This window comes from Perognathus longimembris, chromosome 4 (assembly GCF_023159225.1).
Source record: "Perognathus longimembris pacificus isolate PPM17 chromosome 4, ASM2315922v1, whole genome shotgun sequence".
NCBI classification, from domain to species: domain Eukaryota; kingdom Metazoa; phylum Chordata; class Mammalia; order Rodentia; family Heteromyidae; genus Perognathus; species Perognathus longimembris.
The window spans coordinates 79,037,266-79,060,889 of NC_063164.1; the positions used below are offsets into that span (position 1 = coordinate 79,037,266).

The 23,624-nt window shown below is 34.4% G+C and overlaps 1 protein-coding gene across 1 annotated transcript in view; it reads left to right on the forward strand.

Moving 5' to 3' along the window:
* Window positions 1-23,624, forward strand: part of Lrp1b (LDL receptor related protein 1B) — a 1,711,024-nt gene that overhangs the window by 1,246,502 nt on the left and 440,898 nt on the right. The window contains exons 34-35 of the mRNA XM_048345540.1: window positions 1,684-1,809; window positions 3,100-3,231. Of these exons, the coding sequence (XP_048201497.1) occupies window positions 1,684-1,809; window positions 3,100-3,231 (258 nt within the window). The remainder of the gene's footprint in view (window positions 1-1,683; window positions 1,810-3,099; window positions 3,232-23,624) is intronic.

Genomic DNA, 23,624 nt, shown 5'->3' on the forward strand with positions numbered 1-23,624 from the left:
ATTTTAAATATTTTAATTAAAAACTTAAATATATCCTGTCTGTTAACCGAGTTTTACTTCATTTTACTTCTTTCTCCTCCATATCCATTAGGTAATCCCTAAAATTTGATATTAGAACACCAATAAACATTTTTTCCAATCTTCCAATCTTGGGTGGTAATAAAAACAAATCTGCATCTAAACCTATGTCTCCAGAGACTGGCATTATATTAACCTACACCAACAAGCTTTCTATAAAGTAAAATATGTGCCTGATCAGTACAAAATTATCAAACACTGACTGATACAAATGTTTCATCATTAAAACTATCGGCGATTTGAGTTATCATCTTAATTCATCTTGAGAAGAGGGAGAATGAGTCAATTCATCTTCATTAGTTTATATAAGAGATAAATGTATTCATTTAAAAGGTTCAGGTTAGTTAAGATGGAGTTCAGTATTGGCTTGATTGTAAGCACAGGAAATGAGCAATGAATATGAGACGTCTTTTGACAACAAATCTCTCAAATTGAGAACAGTTTATGCTTCAAAATGATGCACCTCTGGGCTGGGAATGTGGCCTAGCAGTAGAGTGCTTATCTTGGGTCCAATTCCTCAGCACCACATAAGCAGGAAAAGCTGGAAGTGGTGCACGCTCAACATGTAGAGTTAGGCTAGGCCTTGAGCAAACGAAACCAGGGACAGTGCTTAGGCTCTGAGCCCAAGTGCCAGGACTGGCAAAAAACAAACAAACACAAAAATACAAAAACAAAACAAACAAAAAAACACGCAGCTCATGACAGTTTCTATTGAACAATGAAATCCTGTTAGATTTTTAATTCAAAAGATGAGAAATAATGCACTGCACTGGTATTTTGACTTTTCCATAGAGCTTTACTGGCACCATGCTTTTAATTCTCACTGGATTTGCTGGATTTGTATCAGACCTTAAACATCCACCACGCAGCATTGCATGTCATATAAGAATAAAAATTCTAAAGATGAGACATTTAATGAACTTTCTGGGGAAGATTATAAATTACCTACCTTCATGCTACCTGCTTTAATTAGCAGACTGGGACTAGTAAATTCAGGGGAACATCTTTATAGAATGCGTATCTGTGATTACATGACTGATATTTGTCATTGCTACTGTGAAAGAATAAGAATTAAAATGTCAATTAATTAGATCACTCTTATGGGTGTGTTTTTAATACATTTTGGAGAATTATTTCCCTATAAATGGGAACATTTATTTCTCTGCCTTTTAAAACAAATTAAATACATATACCCATTGTATTTTAGTGGCATTATTTTTTAGTTAAGTTAGTAACACCTATTTATACGACACTTGTGAATAATTTTTTCAAAGGACATAACTACAGAGAAATGTGCAGTTTGAGTCAAAAAGAAACATTTTCTCATTTCTATGATTTTAAAATATTTCAAATTTATGACAGTATTCATAAGAAATCAATTTCACTTCTTTAACTCTGAGTCTTGCCTGTCTGTTTATGTTTTCAGAAGGGCAAAATTCATGGATAATTTGTGACTTCTCCTTGTTTTGAAAATAAAATGTGATTACAGTTAATGTGAAATAGCTATATTTATACATGAATAGCTTGTTTACCTATTGACAGAATAACATTATCTTTCTTAATTTTATATTCCTTTTAAAAATATTATATTTTTCCTTTTTGCAGGTAGCAATTCTTGTCACTTGAACAATGGTGGATGCTCTCAGCTTTGCTTACCAACATCTGAAACAACCAGGACCTGTATGTGTACCGTGGGATACTACCTCCAAAAGAACCGCATGTCATGCCAAGGTATACAGTCAAAACAACTTTAGCTCTGGTTCTGTTACTTCATTATCTAGCATTGCACAATATTTTAGACCACCGAAGTATTTTAAAATGTAGGGGAAACATGTTGCTGTAGTGTAATGGTATGCTGCATAATTAAATACATTTAGAATTTTAATGTGATTGAAAAATTTGAAATATCATGGATGGTTTTAATAAACTGAAGATAATTAACTGCAGTTTATCTTTAAACATTTATCCAAACCTAAGAATTTCTACATTCAAACTGAAAAAGTGAAATTTTAAGTGGAAATACAATGATTTTTAAGTAAGTTAGATCAATGTATACTTTGGCTTTAGTTAGGTTTCCTCTCACTATTTTAGAGAAACACAAGAGCCTGTGAGGCCTTAGCTTTACATGGCAGAGAGAGAAGGGAACTCTGGAATACAACTGTGTCCTGAGATATCTGTTTACTCTGTATAATATTACAGTCTTTAGTTCTATTAACTCCAAAAACTTAGTTATTGAATGATCTCTTGCATCCACTGATGTGTGTGTTTATAGGATATATCTTTTTTTTTTTTTTTTTTTTTTTTTTGGCCAGTCCTGGGCCTTGGACTCAGGGCCTGAGCACTGTCCCTGGCTTCTTCCCGCTCAAGGCTAGCACTCTGCCACTTGAGCCACAGCGCCGCTTCTGGCTGTTTTCTGTATATGTGGTGCTGGGGAATCGAACCTAGGGCCTCGTGTATCCGAGGCAGGCACTCTTGCCACTAGGCTATATCCCCAGCCCTATAGGATATATCTTGATACAGATGAGTATATATTATATAATAGAAGTTATAATATATAATATTACATCCTTTACTATTGTGAATAATAAAATTATGAAGTCTGTAATTAAGAAATATGTTCATAATTCCCACTTAATTAATTTTATATAAATATTTAGTGGTTTTTTTCTTTGCATAGCTATGCATTAAGCATCTTAACATATTAATTGTCTTGGCACTCAAAATTATGAGGTAGATCTATATCATCTACACTTTATAAATGAGAACAATAGAATCAAGAGACATTAAATAAATATTGCACACACAAATCACATGATTAGATAATTGTGGAAGTATTTACATCTAGGCATGTTGATTATGTAATTACTTTAACCAGGTTAGATTTATAAGTATTTGCATGGACACTTTCTGATATTAAGCCCATATGTATGGACTTGATTTAGGACATGATCACAATGTTGCAAAAGTAGGATATTAACAATAAAAATTAATACTTGTCATGATATTTTCCCTCCTATTTAGGCATAGAATCATTTCTTATGTACTCTGTTCATGAGGGAATCAGGGGAATACCTCTTGAACCAAGTGACAAAATGGATGCACTGATGCCTATTTCAGGAACTTCATTTGCTGTGGGAATAGATTTCCATGCAGGTAAATAGCTTTCTGTTAATGATTTGTGTACAATGTTTACTTGATTTCTTAAAAATGATAGAAAATTAACTTTCTGTACTTTGACATTTAAGATACAGGAATAAGAAATGAGTTGGAAATGAAATTTTAATCTTTACATAAATTATTCTCATTATGTGTTGACAGAAAAAAAAAACATACAAACAAAAAACAGCCCAAATCCCTCAACGTAAAGTTAGAAGATAATGTTGAGAAAGCCAAGTTCAAGAGCTCAAAAACCCACATTTACATATTTTTGTTTGTATAAGGAATCTAGACATGAGAAAAACTATGACAATTGTGAAAGGGGTCATTTGGGAAGAAAAAGTAGAAGTAATAGGAGAAAGGATAGGATGACAAGGAACATAGGTATGATAGAACAACATTCATATGTACATGCATAAACAGAACATATGTGATAGAATATAGCATAATAAAACCCAATAAAACATGTCTTAAAGGGGAAGGGAAAGAGAAGACTAACAAAAAGTAATAGAAATGGGATGAATTTAACCAAAGTACATTATAAACATGAATATATATCTCATTGAAATCTCCTGTACACTTAATTTATGCTAACTAAAATTTCTCAATTTATTTAATATGATTATTTCCATTTATATAAAAATATATAAACCATTTTCTATTTACATAGTTATATATACTACTTTGGATTATTATAACTTAAATTATACTCATTTATTTTTAAGTATGTGGTTATCATTGTAATATAGGAAATAACAAATCAAATCAAACAGAAATATAAGAGGAAAAACAGTTAAACTGATATTTAATACAGTATGTGTCATTTTGGCATGAGATGTTTACATTACCCTCTTGTTTTTATTTCACAAATGAAGTAAAGCAAATTAGACCTGTCTTAATATAATTATCAAATAAGATAACAAATAACTGGGAATTAATAGTAGACAATACGTACAAGCAAGTTTCAGTGATTATTGCTAATTTTTAAAATGACATATCATTCTTTATATTTTGTTCCAATACAAAGGCAAAAACTTGGGCCTTGAGCTCTGTGTTTGTTTGTTTGTTTTTACTTAGTGTATCACTCTACCACTAAAACACATCTCCATATGCAGTTTTTGGAGGTTTAATTGTAGTTGTCTCTTAGATTTGTTTTGCTCCATGTCTCACTACTCAGATTTCAAGTTCTTGAGTAGCTAGGATTACAGAAATGAACCATTGTCATCTTTCAGTTTTTCTTATTTTGCTGTATTGGATTTATTATTCTACATCCAAGCATTAAAATCCATACTAGCAAAACTTTCCACATTTCATTATACTTTAAACTGTAAGTTTCCTAAGCTAATGTTATCCTATTGAGTATTTCATACACATTCTCAGTGTTATTATGCTTATAAAAACTTAATCTAACATTATAAAGCAAGTAACTAACTGTATTATAATATTAAAAATCAGAATTATCATATTAAAAAATTAACCTGTACTTATCAGTTGAGGTGTTTCAGGTAACACCCATAATTTTCTCCGAACTGAAATATGTTTTTAAGCACACATAAGTATGGTTTATGACTGCAAATAGTTATTTAGAATCTTCCAAAATGGTTTGTTTGTTGTTGTTGGTTTTTTTTTTTTTTTTTTTTGGCCAGTCCTGGGGCTTCGACTCAGGGCCTGAGCACTGTCCCGGGCTTCTTCTTGCTCAAGGCTAGCACTCTGCCACTTGAGCCACAGCACCACTTTTGGCCATTTTCTGTATATGTGGTGCTGGGGAATCTAACCCAGGGCCTCATGTATACAAGGCAAAGCACTCTTGCCACTAGGCCATATCCCCAGCCCTCTTCCAAAATGGTTTAAAGATAACCTTTCTTAAGTAAGATGTCTTACTCCATCTATATGGAATAACATAGAGGTGAACTTCAGGCATTTTAAAAAGGGCTTTTCCCAAAGAAAATTCAGATAATGTTCATAGTTCAAACAATATGATGATTTTGCCAAAATCATAGTTTAATTTTGAATGAACTTTGATCAAAAGAGTTCCTGGGTCATATGCGGTTCATAACAAATTCAAAATCTACTCTGCTTTTTATGTAAATGAACCTTGTTCTTTAGATTTTCATCATATATTTATCATGTATATTAATAAAAGTTAGACCTTTTTTAAACATATATATACACATATATGCATATATGTGTATATATGCATATATATGTGATATATACATATACATGTGGAGAGAGAGATTTGCTTTACTTGCAGTCTCTTTTTTGTCTCATATAGCATAGATGATTCTTTCAAAACTCTATACAATCTTTGGCTAGAAGTGGTAATGCACAGTTGTAGCCCAGCTACTTGAGGAGCAGAGATAAGTGAAATATGATGGATAGAACCTGTCTCAAAACAAGCTGAGTAGAGTAGTGTATATCTATTCAATGGAGGTACAATGTTTTTTCTACTACTCAGAGTCAGAGGTAGATGGATCACTGTATGAGATTAGCATGAAAGAACCTGAGAGATGTATCTGAAAAATAAACTACACCAAAAGGAGCTAGAGGCATGGATCAAGTGGTAGTCCATTTTTCTAGCAACTAGGAGGCCTTGAATTTAAACTGCCACACTACCAAAACATAGACTCTAAGGAAAAACTTCATAATCGTCTTTGAAACTATTTGATAAATGTTTATGAGACAGAAATGTGAGACGTTACTTGTTCTTAATATCAAAGTTAGAACATAAGCAAATTTCTTGTTCCTTAAGTGTAAACCTAATAATTTTATAAGTTAAATTCACTTTCTGAGATTTTATTTTGTTCCTGACATAGTTAGGTTTAATATCATAGCCACAATGAAGATAATTTTATTAGTAAAGAACCATAGACTACCTTGCCAAAATGCCCACAACAGCTTGTAACATTATGAATTAATTTCCTGTTAAAGTAGGTTTTCTTCAGGATGAAAACCCATTAGTTCTATGTACAGAAAAAGAACACATAGACTAGATAGGCAGATGCAATATACAACAATCTATTAGTATCTCTACCAATAACCAGAAAATACCAATACAAATCTTTCTTTGAACCAAAGAAGAACAGAACAATAGTGGAAATAGTGAGTAAGGTTCAGAACTCAGCAATAGAAAATTTATAATCTAATTCTGTATCATTGGCTTGGTTTCGTCAAGTACATTATGCAATTTTCATAGGCTTCAGTTTTCTTAATTTTGTATCTGATATATTCATGTTAATGTACATGTATATACATGCATATATGTATCTATTCATGCATACATGTATGTGTACCTTATATATGTATACATACACGTGTGTGTTTGTGTGTACGTGTGTGTAATGGATTCTTGCCTCCCACACAGCATTTGCTAATTATTTTGATCATGGTCACTTCTGAACTTTTTCACTTACCCTGGCTTTGAACCAACATCCCCCAGATTTCATGGCTAGAAGGATAGATGTCAAACACATTTTTCTGCTAGATTCTTTGTGGATCTGAAATTTTGTGGGTTTTTTTCCTGATACTGATTTTTTTTCATCAGATTTCACAGAATATGATTTTTAATGACTTGAGGTCAGTAAAAATAGTTTAATAAAATTTCCAAGTTTAGAAGTATAACATTGTCATCACCACCACCATCATTATTATATTTCTGTAAGCAGATACTTAAACATTAGTGGCACCAAATGTACCTGTACCCAGTCATCAAACGTAAATATATGAGGCTGAACTCACATTATACAGTGAACACACTCATAAAGATGATGGTGTTGGTGGTTTTAAGAGCTTTCAACTACACCTCTATATCACTTGTGTGATCCTGTGTATTGTTGATTCTGGTCCTTTGCTTAGAATGTTTTATAAACACATATTAAGATAAAAATGAATGTAGCAATTTTATTGATACTATAATCATGGTTAGTACACCAACTATAACTTTGAGGTAAATAGCTGTTTCAAGAAGAAGAAATACAGATTTCTGGATTGCTCTGTAAAGAAGAAAGGAAAATGAGTTGTTGACTTAGTCTGTATTCATTTACTAAAAGATCCATGTGTTACATGGTTTCGAGGGTTTTGTTTTTGTTTTCTCTTGTTAGTTTTGTAGATAGTATATTTCTTTCCTCTTCTTCCAATGAAGTCATTCCCCTCACAGAGATAAAAGCTATTACTACTCAATTTTCTTTGGTTAGTTACAAAGCTATAAAGAGCCACAACACCCAAGTTATCTAGGACACTTCAAAGTTTATCCTATGTGTTTTGTGTTCTAGCTACAAAATGAAGATGTATGACATTATATCTTTAAATTCTCAGTGAGAACTCTAAGGTAAACTCTCAGGGAACCTACACAATGGAAAGAACATGACACAAGTCAAAAAATTGCAAGTTCAAAATATTTAGTTGATCAGTTGTGATGGAATTTATTCATAGGAAAGATATCAGGTCTGAATTTTTTAAAGATGAGGTAATAAGTGCTTACCCCTCACAGCTGCTGTAAGTAAAAATTACAGATTTAGTAAAGTACTTTAGATGCCAAAAGGAAAGCACCAGTTGCACCTTATGCCAACCTAAAAACAAGCAGATGGAATAGAAGAGGATCCTTTGTTAAGAATATATTTTATACTTTATTATTATTTAAGTACCATAATTTATATGAACATGTCAAAAATGTTCATTTCAAAAATATAAAGTTTTGAACCTTGTTGGTCTTAATCCTAAGAAGTTAAATTTTTTGCAGTGAAAAGATTCTTTTTCACAAACTGAAGCATTTCTGGATATTATCCATAGAAGAATGAAGACCCTGTTGCTAGATTTAAAATGTTCAAAGCATTTTCAACTCTTCATTGGAAAAGTCCCATTTCAGTAGGGAAAAAAAGCACTAAACTTTGAAAATCCTTGCCTGTGGGTGGTACTCCTCCTGATGAATGAATACTGCATTTGATGCTTTAAAAGATATGTTTCTCTTAGGATAAAAGCCTTCACAACAAAACCTATTGCTTCTTATATAGATGAAATCTTTAGTAAGAAGTGTTCTATTCAGGCTTCCTTCTTCTTGAGGTGTATTCATGACTGTTTCATAGTGACTAAACACAAAAATGTGATTTGAATAGAATAAACTCTGATCCAGTAATGATGATTCATCTAAAATTTTCAAGTTTATAATTCATTTTCATAAAGTCCATTGTTTGGCACAGGTCCTGGGAGATATTTTGATGACTTTTTTTATAATCACTTGCTATTAAAATAGACACAAAAAACATTTTCTTTCATTGTGTCTATTTTAAAGAAAATGTTTTCTTACAGTGTTTCCTTATGACTTCACATTCTGTGATTTATATCACATATAGCCAACCTGAATCTGAAAATATTGCAAAGGTAACTCCAGAAATATGTGGAGCTATGGCTCAGTGGTAGAATGCCTGCTTGACAAGCATGACATTGTGAGTTCACATTCCATTACTGCAAATGAATATATATATATATACATATAGATATATATGTATATTAATGATTGAAAAAAAAATGAATAACCAAAACTAAAATTGCAGAAATAAAACCATGTAAGTTTAAATTGGACATTAGCTTAGTGCCATTGAGAAATCTGTCATTATTCTACCTCTAACTGTCCTTTTGTCCAATATATCAGTTTAGTACACTTTATTTTAATGTTAGTCCTTCAGTAGTTTCTGTCATTAGCTAGAATGTCTGGCATCACAATCAGTCTGATCCAGTGTCATATATCTATTTGAGGTCCTCAAATAAATTCTGTGAGAGCAAGAGGAAACTATACTATATTTATTCAGTTCACAGAATGTACAATATAAGAATAGCTATAATAAATCTATGGATTCATCAGTATTTGTTCACTAGTTGTGATAAATGTACCACTTGGATATGACATGTTGATAATGAGGAAAAGTGTGTATGGAGAGAGGTAATATAGTGGATACTGTGTACTTTTTGTTCAGTTTTAGTTTGAACCTAGAAATACTTTAAGTGATTAAAGTTTACTAAAATACATTGAAAAAGAATATATGACCAAATTATTGACATTTTTATAGTGCGTAAAGTATTAACTACTACACCTTAAGCATGGTACCACTTGTAATACTCCCTTCTGTTGGAGGGAGGGAAATGGGAACACAGAGATCTACATAACAGTGGAGTGTCCTTCCTAATCCTCTTACTATGCTGCATAGCAGTTATAATGACTGATACAAAATTTTATTTGGCCTATTCACTGGCATTACTTGATGAAATTACAGTGCATTTCTGCACAGGTGTTCAGTTTAAAATCATGCATTACTTTGGAGTATATACTAAATTATGTGATCTTACACCTATTTAATATTTTAAGCAGGTGCCACTCAGATGATGATCTTTTATCTTTTTTGTGGGACGCTTACAGGCTTATAAAAAGCAGTTACTTACTATTTTTTTGTACTAACTACCTTTTTTACCAAGGCCACAGAAGAATTATAGAAGGCATTCTTTTTCATGTCAGTAACAGCAGTAGCTTAAGAAATATAATATTGTTGCTTTGGGACATATTTTTCTATTTTATGAAAACTATTTCCTTGGCTACAAAGTGAAGTTTTAGAGCTGGTTAAATTTCTTCTGTTCATGAGACAGAGAAACAAAACTACTTTATGCTGTTGCTATGAACTTGTTTCAAATATATATTTTTAAGTAATGTGAGCATTTTGTATGTATTTGTAGATAGCTAGTCCTGAAACTTTCAAATTGAAAAGCAGAGTTACAAAACAACAAAAAACTCTCTGCTATAGCACCTGAACAACAAATCATAGGAATATTTAGCATCAGAATTATAAGATAAAGAATCCAGTGGAAATATATCACAGATGCATTTTTAAAGTGAAAACACTTTACTTGGGGTCATATGAAATATAATTCCAAAAATATCAATTTATATATCTATGATTCAGTGCTGCAAAAATGTGGGAAGGAGACATTGGTGCAGGAAAGAAGTTCTGGTATTATAACAAAATGATTGAATCAATTTACTGAAAGTGAGACTGGTTTATATCAGAGGTGATTTGTACTAAACTCAGGTGGTGTCATATGGGTTGTCCTTAAACAGAAATGCTCACCAATAAAAGAACAGATCAAATATTTATTAACTTAGTAGAATATTACTTGGTTATAAAAAAAGGAACAAACTAATGATATACATAGTAATAAGGAGGAATCTCACAAATAGATTGAAGGAAAAAAACACAAATTCAAGAGTAACACTTAATCAGATAATTGAAAGCTAAGTAGGTGTTTGGTTGACAGAAAAAGATGGGAGTGTAGAAGACATTCAAAATAGAAGCTTTTAGAGCAAAGACAGGCAGTTGGTATGTGGATGGGAATGGAGAACAATAGCTATGCTTGTGTGTGTGCATGTGTGTCTGTTCACACACATGTGTGTTCAAGGGCCTATTCAGGCAGCTGTATGTGTACAGCTAACAACAAGTTCCTTATTAGCAAACTATGTTAACATGTCTCCTAGTAACACAGTCCTTTGTGACAATTTCTGAGCCCCAAAATATTGAAGAAAAAAATGGAAGCATTCGGCATTTAAATTCTTCTTTAGATTATTTTAAATTAAAAGTCTCAGAAAATGCATAATGACCTAATTATTTTGTCAACTTCTTGAGATCTATATTACTTTCTATATAATATTGATAAAATTATAGTTAGGCATGTGTTATAAAAGTTTTTATTTGGGAATTCAGCATCTCTTCTATTATCAAACATAAGGAAAATATCCCAGTGCCAGCTTTACTAATTCTCAATGATCATAGACATATTGAGTCTGTCTCCTTTCTTTTTTTTTCTGCCATTCCTGGGGCTTGGACTGAGCACTGTCACTGGCTTCTCTTTGCTCAAGGCTAGCACTCTAATTCTTGAGCCATAGTGAGACTTCTAGCTTTTTCCCAGGGCTTCGTGCATGCTAGGCAAGCACTATACCACTAAGCCACATATCCAGCCCCTTTTATTTCCTTTCCTTATCCAACTCATTCTATTTTGCTATAGTTTTAGCATTCTAGAATCCTCTCCAATGCAGAGATATCCACATCTATTTTTAATGTCTTTACTCTCTATCAAAACTAAGTTTCTGAGAAATATGTCCTCAAAAGGATCATGATATTCTAATTGTTAGTAAATTGCTAATTGGTATTTAGAGAATGACAAGATTTTTACCAATTATTTGAGTAGATTTGTGAATTTTACCCCACTAACACTAAGACACCACTATAACTGAATGAAGAAAGTGTTACATTTTCTATGTCAGGTCATTGTTTTGTATGTTTTATTCTAATTACTAGCACCTACACAATAAACTAACACCTGTCTAAGCCCTGAAACCAGTCCTGAATATGCGGACAGAATCTCCTTTCAGCTGAGGTACACTGGCACATAAACTATCCCAGGTTAAAATAACTTTAACCTTGAAAGAGTGCTTCCTGTCACCTGCCCCATTTTTAGAAAACCAATGACCTATTAGTCCATTTATCTGCTTGGCATCATTTCTTAAAAAAAAAAAATTAAAGCTATAATTCAGCTTCTAAGACTGGTGGCCATTAGTATTTAATCAAGTAGAAAATTTACTAGTTATTAGAGGTTACTTAATTGATTTTTGGACATGTCATAAGTGGTGGATCTTTAATTCCATTTTATCATTTGCACTTATTTTTCTCCAAGAGCAATAAGTAGTAAGTGGATTGTTTGGAAATTTGAAAGGAAAAAGGATCAAATGAATTCTATGAACTCTTTAGTATTTTTAGTGGAGACCTTGGCCAAAATAGAAAAAAAAAATTACAAAGAGAACTAAGTTCCACAGGCCATTAGAAAGGAGAAATAAAAATATTTTCTAAAACCTCACAATGTTTATTGAGCATTTATAACTATAATACAAGGGTAATATTAAGAAGCTTTTTATAATTATATTTATTTTTTATATTTTAAACGTCATGTACATATGATATTAAATTTGTTAAAATATTCTTTAAAGCAAGCTATTCTCGATGTTATTATTACTGTTGGTACTGAGGTTTGAATTCTAGCTACTTTGTCTGAAAGATGGCATTTTTAATTTAACATTGAAGATATTTCATTTGGAAGGAGATATGAATATAGAGAAGATCTTTGAAAAGTCCAAATTAAATTGTGTATTTAGAATTTTTGCTTTGTTTTTTGACCCTCTCTATCAATCTTGAAATGAAATCTGGGGATGGATCTCATGTTAGAGTGCTTCTCTAGTGTACATAATGCCCTGACTTAAATCACCCACACCACCGTGACAAAAAAATGTTAATTGAAACAATCATATCCCTAATAGTTTCATATTAATAATTTAAATTTAATTTTCATTATGAGTAATTAATAAGCAATATCAGATCCAAGGGATTGGGGGAATGGAATCATTCATTTTAGGATTGCTTCAGCCAAGGGAGAGGTAGAAAACCAGCAGCCCAGCTTCACCTGAGAGGGGTGTTAGAAACATTCACATTAACCATAGATGTCACCATCTTCATAACCGGAGAAAGAGGAGAAAAAAGAAAATAAAATACTCTCCTTGTACATTTGTTGTGTTATTATACTACCACATAAACAATTACACAGACAGCAATTTTAAAGTAAAGTCACAAGTGTGGCAATAGTGATTCCCTCCTGTAATCATACCTATTTGGGAGTCTGAGATTTGAAACATCAAAGTTCAATGCTAGCTTTATCAGAGAAGATTATGAGATGCTATATGCAAAATAATCAGCAAAAGTAGAGCTAAAGGAGTGGCTTAAGTTGAAGAATGAGAGACTAGCAAGAAGTCCCTGAGTTTAAACCTTTCAGTACTGCAATTTTTTTTAATGAAAAATGCGAATTATATTTTAAATCTTGTGGGTCAGCTTACCTGGGTCTTCTGCTTCATCTCTTCTGAGACTGAGATTGGTGGGTTAGTCCATCAAAAGGTTCCCTAGATCACTGGTGGCTGGTGGCAGGACTGCATTCATATCCATTGTTGGGCAGATGGGAAGGTCCTCAGTGATTATTGACCTCAGTTCCTTGTCCCGTGGGCCTATATGTGAGTCACTTTGCAACATGACCACTCTCTTCCCTTAGACCTAATGAAGAGAGCAAGAGAGAACACACATAAAATGGAACTGAGAGTCTTGACCCTTGATTTCACAAGAGGCACTCCAATTTTCGTAGATTCTATTGGAAGCCGGTAACTAGATCCTGAAAGGATATGTCCCGGCTATCCCAAAGGACCATGCGGAGATAATCACAGACAGGAGAAGGTTCATAAGGAAGTTTATTAGTGGGGCCATAGTTCCCATGGGAGAGTTACTACATGGCATCTGCATCTTATCCAGGTGGCAGCTTCTCTCTCTGGGGTAAAGGGGAAGTAGATAGGTAGTGAGTAGGAGTGGCTCATTAGGTATGGGTGGGACTAGTGGGAGACGCTGAGGAGCTGAGGCTAGGGAAATGCTAACATTCCCCCATTTGTTGTTTATTAATAACAGAGAAGGGGTACCAGGCCAGGAATATGGGTGGAGGTTGTTTCTTCTGGAGCTACTTCCTGCTGTAAGGGGCGAAGTAGTCAAGGGTCCCCGATTCGTCATTTGGCCTGGTACCATCCAAGAAGTATTTGTTTGACAGTTTGATTGGTAAAAGTCCTCATCATTTCCATGAGAATGGTTATCAGGACCAGTAGGTGTCATGGTCTCCTCTGGCTACCTCCTGCATCTTGGGCAAATCAAGGAGTCACTAGTGCTGGGGTCATCAGGGTCCAGATCTGCACTGGGCAGAACAGTGTAGTAAGAGGATGGCCTTGAACTGCAAGTTCCCAGGTGGTGTCCTGGGTGAGGGATGTTATCCTGTTAAAAGAGACTTTTGAAAAGGTCGGGCAAAGGGCTGACAAGTTCACAGAACCAGTTAACATGAACGACATGGGAGAACACACCCTGGGCACAAGCCAGAAAAGTTCAATTTGGAACATAAACCCAACTGTGGCCCATTACAAGGAAGGAGGAATAACTGGACTGGGGGCAGGAAGGAAATGTTTAGGGATAGTGGACTGGTTGGGAGTAACCAGTCAGAAGCATATATACATACATATATATATATATATATATATATATATATATATATATATATATATCAAGTAACAAAGGCAAGAATGCAAGTTTCTGTCCAGATGGAAAATGGACAGGTATGGACATTAGGTAGGTAAACAACTATTCCTCTTGATCTCCTGGCTCTGATTAATTTTGAAAGGCAATTTTAAATTGACTCCATTTAAGATGAGACTTCATCACCTCTTACTCCTCTCCATGGTTCCTTGTTGTCAGGATTGACCTTGTCCTGAAAGTCTAGGTGCTCATTGCTTGGATAGCTTGTCCCAGTTGGCATTCATGGGGTTTGAACTCCAGGCCTGGGCACTGTCCTTGAGCACTTCTGCTCCAGGCTGGTGCTCTACCACTTGAGCCACAGTGCCGCTTTCAGCATTTGGCTGGTTCTCTTGAGCCAAGCTTCCAGTCTGGCTCTCTGCTGGTTAGTTGGGAGATGGAGTTTTAGAGGGATAATTTTTTTTTTTCTGCCCAGTCTGGCTTCGAACTGCAATCCAAGGAGTCTTAGGCATAAAAGCCCTTTTTATTTCCAATTAAATCAACAGAATAATAGGTGTAGAGCTTACCTGTAACTTGCTGAGAATTGACCAAAAAGTACTTGCCAGAATTCTGCTGTAAAACTTAGAGAATAGCAGACTGAGTGAGCTCCATGTGCCATCAAATCAAATCATATCATTTAAGCATACTGGCAGGTAGAAGAAAACACAAATGAATAACAACCAAGAGGGCAAAGGGGCAGGACAATGTAAAAGTCTCAGCTTCAGTGGATTGGAGGTGGCTATGTCTTCCATCCTGAATCAGCAGTCTTCGTTAGTCAGGTTTGATGGAGGCAGGCAGAAGAGATGGGTTGGATCTGGGTGAGGCTGTAGTGGCATCTCAGAGTCCCCTGGATAGATTGTCACAACTCCTGCTGGGTTGCCTGCAAATTTCTACAGACTGCTTAAAGACATTTGAAATCTCCCAGTATTCCCTGTAGGCTGGTGCCCTACTGGTTTAAGCAGGGTGACAACTTTAAAAAGATTTTAGAAGGCTTGGGCCTTTAACCATTTTCCTAGTCACAAAATTCACACAGACCAAAGGCCAACCAAGTCTGCTCTCTGCAGCAGCCAAGACAGTTTCTGAGACATGGAGGGGGAAGACACCAATACTACGCCAATGCAACCCTGTGGACACCAAACACAACTCTGATGCTTTTAACCTTGGAGTAAGTTTTGGTTGCAACTCTATCATGATAGGCCTGCTAGCCCAACTGTAATCTTGGTTAGGGGGGCGGGTGGTAGAGCCAGGGTAGGAGCACACTGGGCCTGTCAAAATCTTTACAGGACTCCTAGATTCCCTGAGCAGTTTCTCATGCAAGAGAGAGAGAGAGAATAAGGAATCACTAGTAGTGAAACCAAGCAGTTTGGGAGCAGACTGTGGAGGCAGCTTCCTGTAGCCTTGGAATGCCACAGTCCACATAGCTAGCACACATGTCAACCTGCATCCTATAAAGCAAAACATCAATCCTGGATCAAGAAAATTGAGGTTAACAGCCACATTTGCACACTCATTCCAAAATGACCCTGCTCCCTTGATCTTAAAGAGTTTATGAGAGCACAGGAGGGAAAAATGGAGAAGCAAAATCTTAGTTTATACCAAAGAATTTTCAGGATCAGATGTACACTTGACTTTTAGCATAGATGGACATAAAGAATAACACACTGGTTTTACATCATTGTACTTATACCACGTGCTGCATATTAGAACCTTTTGAAGTTTTTCTTAGATACATTTGCTTACACCCAAACATGATAAGTTTGTGTTTAAAACTGGGTTTTCCTTTTTATTTTTTCCCCCCTTTGGCTTGGTGTCTGATGATAAGAGTCAGGATTGCCTCCAGGCTGTTCACTGTGATTCCACCCACAAGTGCAAGGATCAGTGTAACGCAAGCCTTAAAAGTAAGTTAAAATAGTAGTCAAAAGCAAGTAACTTTGAAACCATGACACCAGTTTTTACATGTTTTACCAACAGACAGACAGACATACAGACAGTTGTGCACAAGCTTTGGGGCACGGTTAGAATTTCTTTTTTTAATTGGCCATCTAAGATTTCTGGAATTCCAATTGCAAAATGATGTTATTTAGCCCATATTTTAGAACCATGTGGTCAGTTAGAAAACAAAAACTTTTCCAGAAAACAAAAATTTTCTCAGATTATTCGGTGAGGAAATGGAGAAGCCACGTTTTGAGAAACCAGTTCAGCTCCAATGGGGAGCTGAAGTGGGATGCTTTGACCAGAGAAGGTCCAGGAGATGGGAGATAGGACACAAACAGAACACAGACACTGGCATGGCATAATGGCGGCGGAGCTGGTCAGAGTCTTAGCAGGCTCACAGCAAGACTCCTTCACCTTCAGCATTTGAATTGCAAGGCAGCAGTTATAGAGTTCAGGGTGGGGTGCAGGGTTACCAAGAGCTTCCTTCAGTCTCCACATCCAGGCCCTTCCTGAAGGAATTTGGCACATCCATTACCTGAGGGATGGGTGGGCTTCCACCTCCAAAAATTTTTTGGAACCTTGATGGAACCGAGATGGCACTTGCTAAGATCAATTCTATTGTCCACCACGTGGTTAATGCTAGAGAAAACTTAGGATTTAGCCAACAACAAGCAGAATTTAACTGAATCTCCAAGCTAAACAAACATCAATAACAAGAACAAAAAGCTTTTCTTTGTGTCTTTCAAAGCAGATATTAAACAAATATTGGTACCTTTACAAGCTAGTACCAGCCCATCCTATATCACAAGCAGGCAGGCAGAGTTTAGAGAGAGGCAGGAAGGTGGAGGGAGGAAGAGAGAGAGAGAGAGAGAGAGAGAGAGAGAGAGAGAGAGAGAGAGAGAGATTCCACTGCCCGAGCACTCATAGAAGTTATGTAAGTCCTGTAAAATATCAGAGGTCCCATGAAGGGGCCACATGGAGTTCCAAATTTGTAAGATTGGGTTCAAACTTGAGCGGCTTTTTGCCACTGTTGAGAGTCCTGAGGAATGTTAGATTGTGCCCCTCCCATGGTAAGTAATTAGCGGAGCTGATGAGTTAAATACCAAGTGTCCTTGGTATTATTCTGGTCAGCTGAAATGTAGGAGAAAATCAGCAGAAATTGCTTTATATTTCTACAATAACTGAGAATACAAAGGTTTTTGACACTAAAAGAATTGTTAGTGCAAGTACTTTCCTTACTGTCACCAAAGCCTGCTAAGTGTTGGCTGATGATAATTAGGATTACATTGACTTCTAGTATTTCCTCAAGTGCTCCTGTCCAGTTTTGTTGCCAAAAAAAAAAAAAAAAAAAAGGAACTCCAGAGTTCCTGTCAAATAATGCTATTCTTTATATTCAAATGTATGCAACATATGCAAATACTATTCTGAGGATGAGCTATATTGAATAGTTCATTGTGGCTAACTCATTTGATTAAAGATTGTATTAGAAAAACAAAACACTTTTTGACGGGAATGGGAGAATCTCCTTAGGTTGCTCCAGGCTTGTTTTTAACAGAAGATCATGCCTCTGTCTTCCCCAGTGTTGCTTTTGTAGGTATACACCACCCTGCTCAGCTATAAATCTGATCCCTTTAGTAGAGAAGCTTTTATTTATTTAATATTAATTTTCTCTTAAGAATAAGTAAAAGGTGACAGATATAAGTTTAGTCAAACCCCAAATGGAAACAAAACTATAACTTGGTTTTTAGTACATAGTAAACTAGAATAGATTGATTAAGGAGTTTTCAGCTCTGGTCCTGGCATATTTCAAATGGTTAAGACTTAAAACAAATCTTTTGAATAAAGATGTCTGTGTGTTTCCTCTAGCTTAAAAAAAATCAGTATTAACTATATCAGTTGTAACAACTTCTAGGCAGTTTTTAAAACCCATTTATTTTCTTAGTCAGTACTCAGCACAGAAATATGTGCACAGAATCGTAATTAAAATGGCATAGTCTGCGCCCACACTCACACACACACAAAACAAAACAAACAAACAAACAAAAAACACTGTACTGATTGTTCTGTTCCTCTGGGGGAAAATCAAATTCACAAGTGGGATCCTATGTGTTCTGTTGCTTTCCTTTTAAACTGAAAGTTAGGATAATGACCAAATTGAGGATCCTTTATAGTAATTCAAGTCTGAAATAAATGCAAGAGTTCCTTTATAAATCCTGAATAAAAGTACTCACAATTTTAATTTTGTCACACATGATTACATATTCTATTAATAGAGGACAGAATAGCTAGTAGTTTTTGCCATTTTTATTGATATCCTTATTTAAAATATGTCAACACCATGCTATGGGTATATAGTGATATATATTACATATGAAGCAAAAATTTAACACATATCCTGGAAAATTAGAAAAGTGAGAGACTGGCTTGGGAGGGGTGAGTGAGAATGTTGAGAAAGTTAACATTGATTAAGAAGCATATGTACTGATTATCAAAGAAGTTGACAAATATCAGCTCAGTCATCATTAACTATTATTAAAGTAAGTTGTTAGAATAAGTGTCTTTAGTTTTCTTATTGATGACAATCTCACTCTAGGCTTAGATAAGTATTTTTATTTGTTTAAAAAGTATCTAGTACTAGAATTATAGAATTTGCAAAAATGAAGAAACAACAGTATCACCAAAACTAAGAATGTATGTAAAACAAATATTAATTTTTTTGTATGTAAATATCTTGTAGTTTTCTCAATATAAATTACTCTGTATTACTTTGGTTTCAGCATATCCTTTAAAATGATTTTATCTTTAAGTAGTTGTATAAGGCGAGGGCATTCATCAAAGCAGTTTATGAATACGGTGCCGCTTAATCAATGTCAACCTTCTCAACATTTTCACTCACCCCTCCCAAGCCATTCTCTCACTTTTTTTAATTTTCCAGGATATGCATTTTATTTTTGCTTCATTCACCCTCCTTACTTCTCTTTGACTACCCCCTACCCTAAACCCCACTTCACTCCTTATGAGTACTAATTTCCTGGTGGTTTGTTTGTTTATTCATTCATTCACTCGCTCATTCATTCATTCACTTACTTACTGTTGGCCATGGGGCTTGAACTCTGGGCCTGTGAGCTATCCCTGAGCTCTTCAGCTCAAGGTTATTGCTATACCACTTGAGTCACAGCCCCACTTCCATTTTTCTGGTTGTTAATTGGAGATAAGTCTCACAGACTTTCCTGACTGGGCTGGCTTTAAACTGAGATCCTTTCTATTTCAGCCTCATGAGTAGCTAGCATTATAGCTATGAGCCACTGGTGCCCAACATTTAATTAACATTGTACCATAAACATAAGTCTATGGTAGAATTATTTGTGTATAAATACTATTTTTGACAAGAGATTATTGTTATTTTATGTGGATTATCATACAATTTTTAATCTTTTCAATTGATTTGCATTTTTGGATTCTTCTTTTCTTTTTTCTTTTTCCTTTTGCATTTTTTTTCTCTATTTTCAAAGTGAAGTACAAAGGGGTTACAGTTTCATATGTAATGTATTTTTGGATTCTTTCTAAGTATTGGTAGTAAGTTTATTGTAGCACAGTTTAGCTAATTTCTATTGTGTCTTTTTTTTGTGTGTGCTTTTGATGCCATAGCTACAAAACATTAATAGAAGGACATTAAATTTTAATGGGATATTTACATTATCAGTAATGTTTTAATTTGATATTTAAATACATGACATATTATTAATTAATTTTTGTCTTTGGAGTTATATGCCCATCTAGATTACATGTGGTTATTTTTTCCTAATAACATTTTGGGAAAGTGTTATTCCTTCCACTATTGACTTGTACTGAGAAATCATTGAAAATCAATTTTTCTGTAAATGTGTGGATTTATTTCTGAAGTCTCAATTCTACCATTGATTTATATGTTTACTCGTATGAGTAAACTATCCTTGTTAGTAGAGATTTTAGTCAACTTTAAAATTAATAGTGTCATTACTCCAATTTTTGTTCCTTATTGAGATTTTTTTCTTTCTGTAATTGGTCTCTTATATTTCCCAGTGCATTTTAGGTACAGTTTGTCCATTTGTTGTTTTTCCTTCTGTTTTCCTCTTTTCCTTTTTTCTATTTTTTCTAATTTTCTTTCTTCCTTTCTCTCTCTTTATTCCTCTTTCTTTGTTCCTTTCTTCTTTCTTTTTTTATCTCTTTCTTTGTTTTATTTTCATCTTTGTTGAATTTTACTGACTTCATTATTTACAACATTGTTGAAAAGAAATGACTGATCCATAAATCCTTGCTCTGTTTTTTATCTTAAAGTAACATATTCAATCTTCATCCATTAACATTGTGGTAGCTTCTTGTCTTTTTCTTGCCCTTATTGGAAAAAGATAAATAATTATCAATTGAGGATATGATAGTGTTACTATTTTAATTTTTTATATTTTCTTTATTAATAATAATATTCCTATATTCTCCATTTGTTATACAGTATGCAATTTTTGTCATAAAAGTATCACTTTTAATTTTTTTCTATAAAGATTGAGGTAATCTTATAGCCTTACATTTTCAAAATGTTAAACTTGTTGAGATATGGGTTAAAATAGAATTAATGTAATCTGATTATAGTAATACTGCTTTGTTACACGTTGCTGACTTCTATTTGCTACATTTTTTATGTATATATTTATGTTTGCATTCACAAAAGATATTACTTGGTTTAATTTGTTTTCTTTGGTTTTGTTATCTGGAAAACAGATTTACTAGCCTCATAGAATAACTTAAATATTTTGGGGAAACATGTAGAACTTTTTTTTTGTCTGTGGATATTATGTAGAATTCACTAGGGAAATCCTGATGGCTAATATAGTCATCATAATTGGATTCCCAAGTGCCTAGGAGATTTGTAGCATGCCTTTGGGAGTGCCATGAGATCATTTCCAGAGAAGCATAACTCAGGAGCAGTATGTGTTCTGAGTATTGGAGGTACCATCCCATAGGCTGAGGGTTGAGCTACAGTAATAGGGGTAAAGGAGGAAACTAAGCATTTGCAGGCATTCTCTGTGTGGCTTCTGCCCTCCATGATGTGAGCTATTCTGCTGCATCCTATCCTGCCTGATATTGTGGACTTAACTTTCTTTCTCCTTTATGTTGTGTGTATCAGGTGTACTAAAAAAAAAATCTAGTATGCAAACTATCTGCAGTGTTCATTCTGGTTAATTTTGATATCTTATACAATCAGTCCATGTTTCTATTATTTCTGAATCTTGGTTGTGTGTGTGTGTGTGTGTGTGTGTGTGTGTGTGTGTGTGTGTGTGTTTGCCAGTCCTGGGGCTTGAACTCAGGGCCAGAGCATTGTCCCTGGCTTCTTTTGGCTCAAGGCTAGCACTCTACCAATTGAGCCCTAGCAACACTGCTGGCTTTTTCTATATATGTGGGACTGAGGAATGGAACCAAGGGCTCTATGTATGCGAGGCAAGCACTCTACCACTGTGCCATATTCGCAGTCCCCTGAATCACTTTTGACCATGTTTCCTTTCTTAAATTTGTTTCTTTCATCATTATTTTTGCAAATAATGTTATGAAAACTATTCTCATCCATTTTTGGTTAGGCTTTTATATCTCCTTTCTTTATTTCCTGATCCTAGAAATGTGAGTCTTCTCGTTATCTTGATCAGTCTAGCTAAATACTGTGTTTGTATATGAATGTGTGTGTGTGTGTGTGTGTGTGTGTGTGTGTGTGTGTGTGTGTTTGCACTTGAACACAGGACATGGGCATTTTTTGCAGAGTTTTTGTTCTCAAAGTGAGTTAGTACTCTATGACCTGATCCACAGTTCTACATCTGCCATTTTTGGTGTTTAGTTGGAGATCAGACTCTCAAGGACTTTCCTCCCCAGTTTGGCTTTGAACCATGATCCTCAGATATCAGACTTCTGAGAAGTTAGGATTACAGGCATAAACCATTGGTGCTTGGCTGCTAAAGGCCTTTTTAGTTTGTCTTTTCAGTGACAACTTCAGTCTTATAGACTGTTTTTTCTTAGATACATTTATGTTTATGTTTCTATACATCCATTTCTTTGTGTCACTTTGGAGATTTTGTTTACTCTTTCATTCAGGACCTAAGATAGAAATGTTGGATATAGACTTAAGATATATCTCTTTCTAATGTAAGGGTTTATAAACGAATTTTCTTCTAAGAATGACATGTTTCATTTTGTAAATTAAAAAATGTCTATTCTTCATTTTTGATTCATTAAGATCATTGTTCACATGCAAAGTTCTTTTCTTCTGTGTACATAATGCTTTGTTCAAATGTGTTTCTAGAATGCTTCCAGTTTATACCAAAATATGATCCATCCAATGGGAATGAAAAATCTCCATCTAAGACACCTAAGAGCTACTTACTTAAGGTCACTTAGATAACAATGATCATTGCATATCTTCAGTTCTATTTTAGATATGTTTAAAGAATTAATTTAGAATTTTTTTCTCATTGATGTATCAGTTTTATTTTGTGTAAAATGATGAAGTGGAAGTAAAATGCAGAATGTAAACACAGCTGCATATCATAGTAGCCAATATGTTACAATACATGATATGAACTTGACAGATTTAGCCTTTATGAATTTCAGTTTCCCAACTGGTAAAATGCATATAACTCCATTAGAGGTAATGAGGAACAGTTGGTGTCCATGTTTTGTTTAATAAACTTCCTTATACTGGGAAGTTAGTACTTACTCAGAGTGATCCTTAAATATTTGTCTATAAAAATAGGCTTTGTGAATTCATAATGAAGGTATTGAAATATCTCACAATGTACTACAAGAATGACAATTGAAACCAGAATGGACTGCTTGATGTTTTCTATGTTTGCGCGCACACACACACACACACACACACACACACACACACACACACACACATATTTTATCCCTTCTGTTGGGTCTTAGAGAACTATTGCTGCCTAATTTCCATGTTTTCACCATAAGTGATCTTTGTAATCTGTGATTTTCAAGCAGATTAAAGTCTGTTGTTTAAAACAATTTATCAGCCACTGGTAGTTTTTTATCCACTAGTTCGTATCAAATGAATTATTAGGGCTATAGACAAACATACAAAAATATTTCATTATTATGATTCAAATTTCACATGGACTAATAATGTACTATCTCTATATCTATCTATCTATCAGGTTCTTAAAAATCTTAGCAATAGTAAATGTTAATAGTTCCATAGTTCCTGATGTCACAGCTGGTGATCAAAATGCAAATGAGCCATGA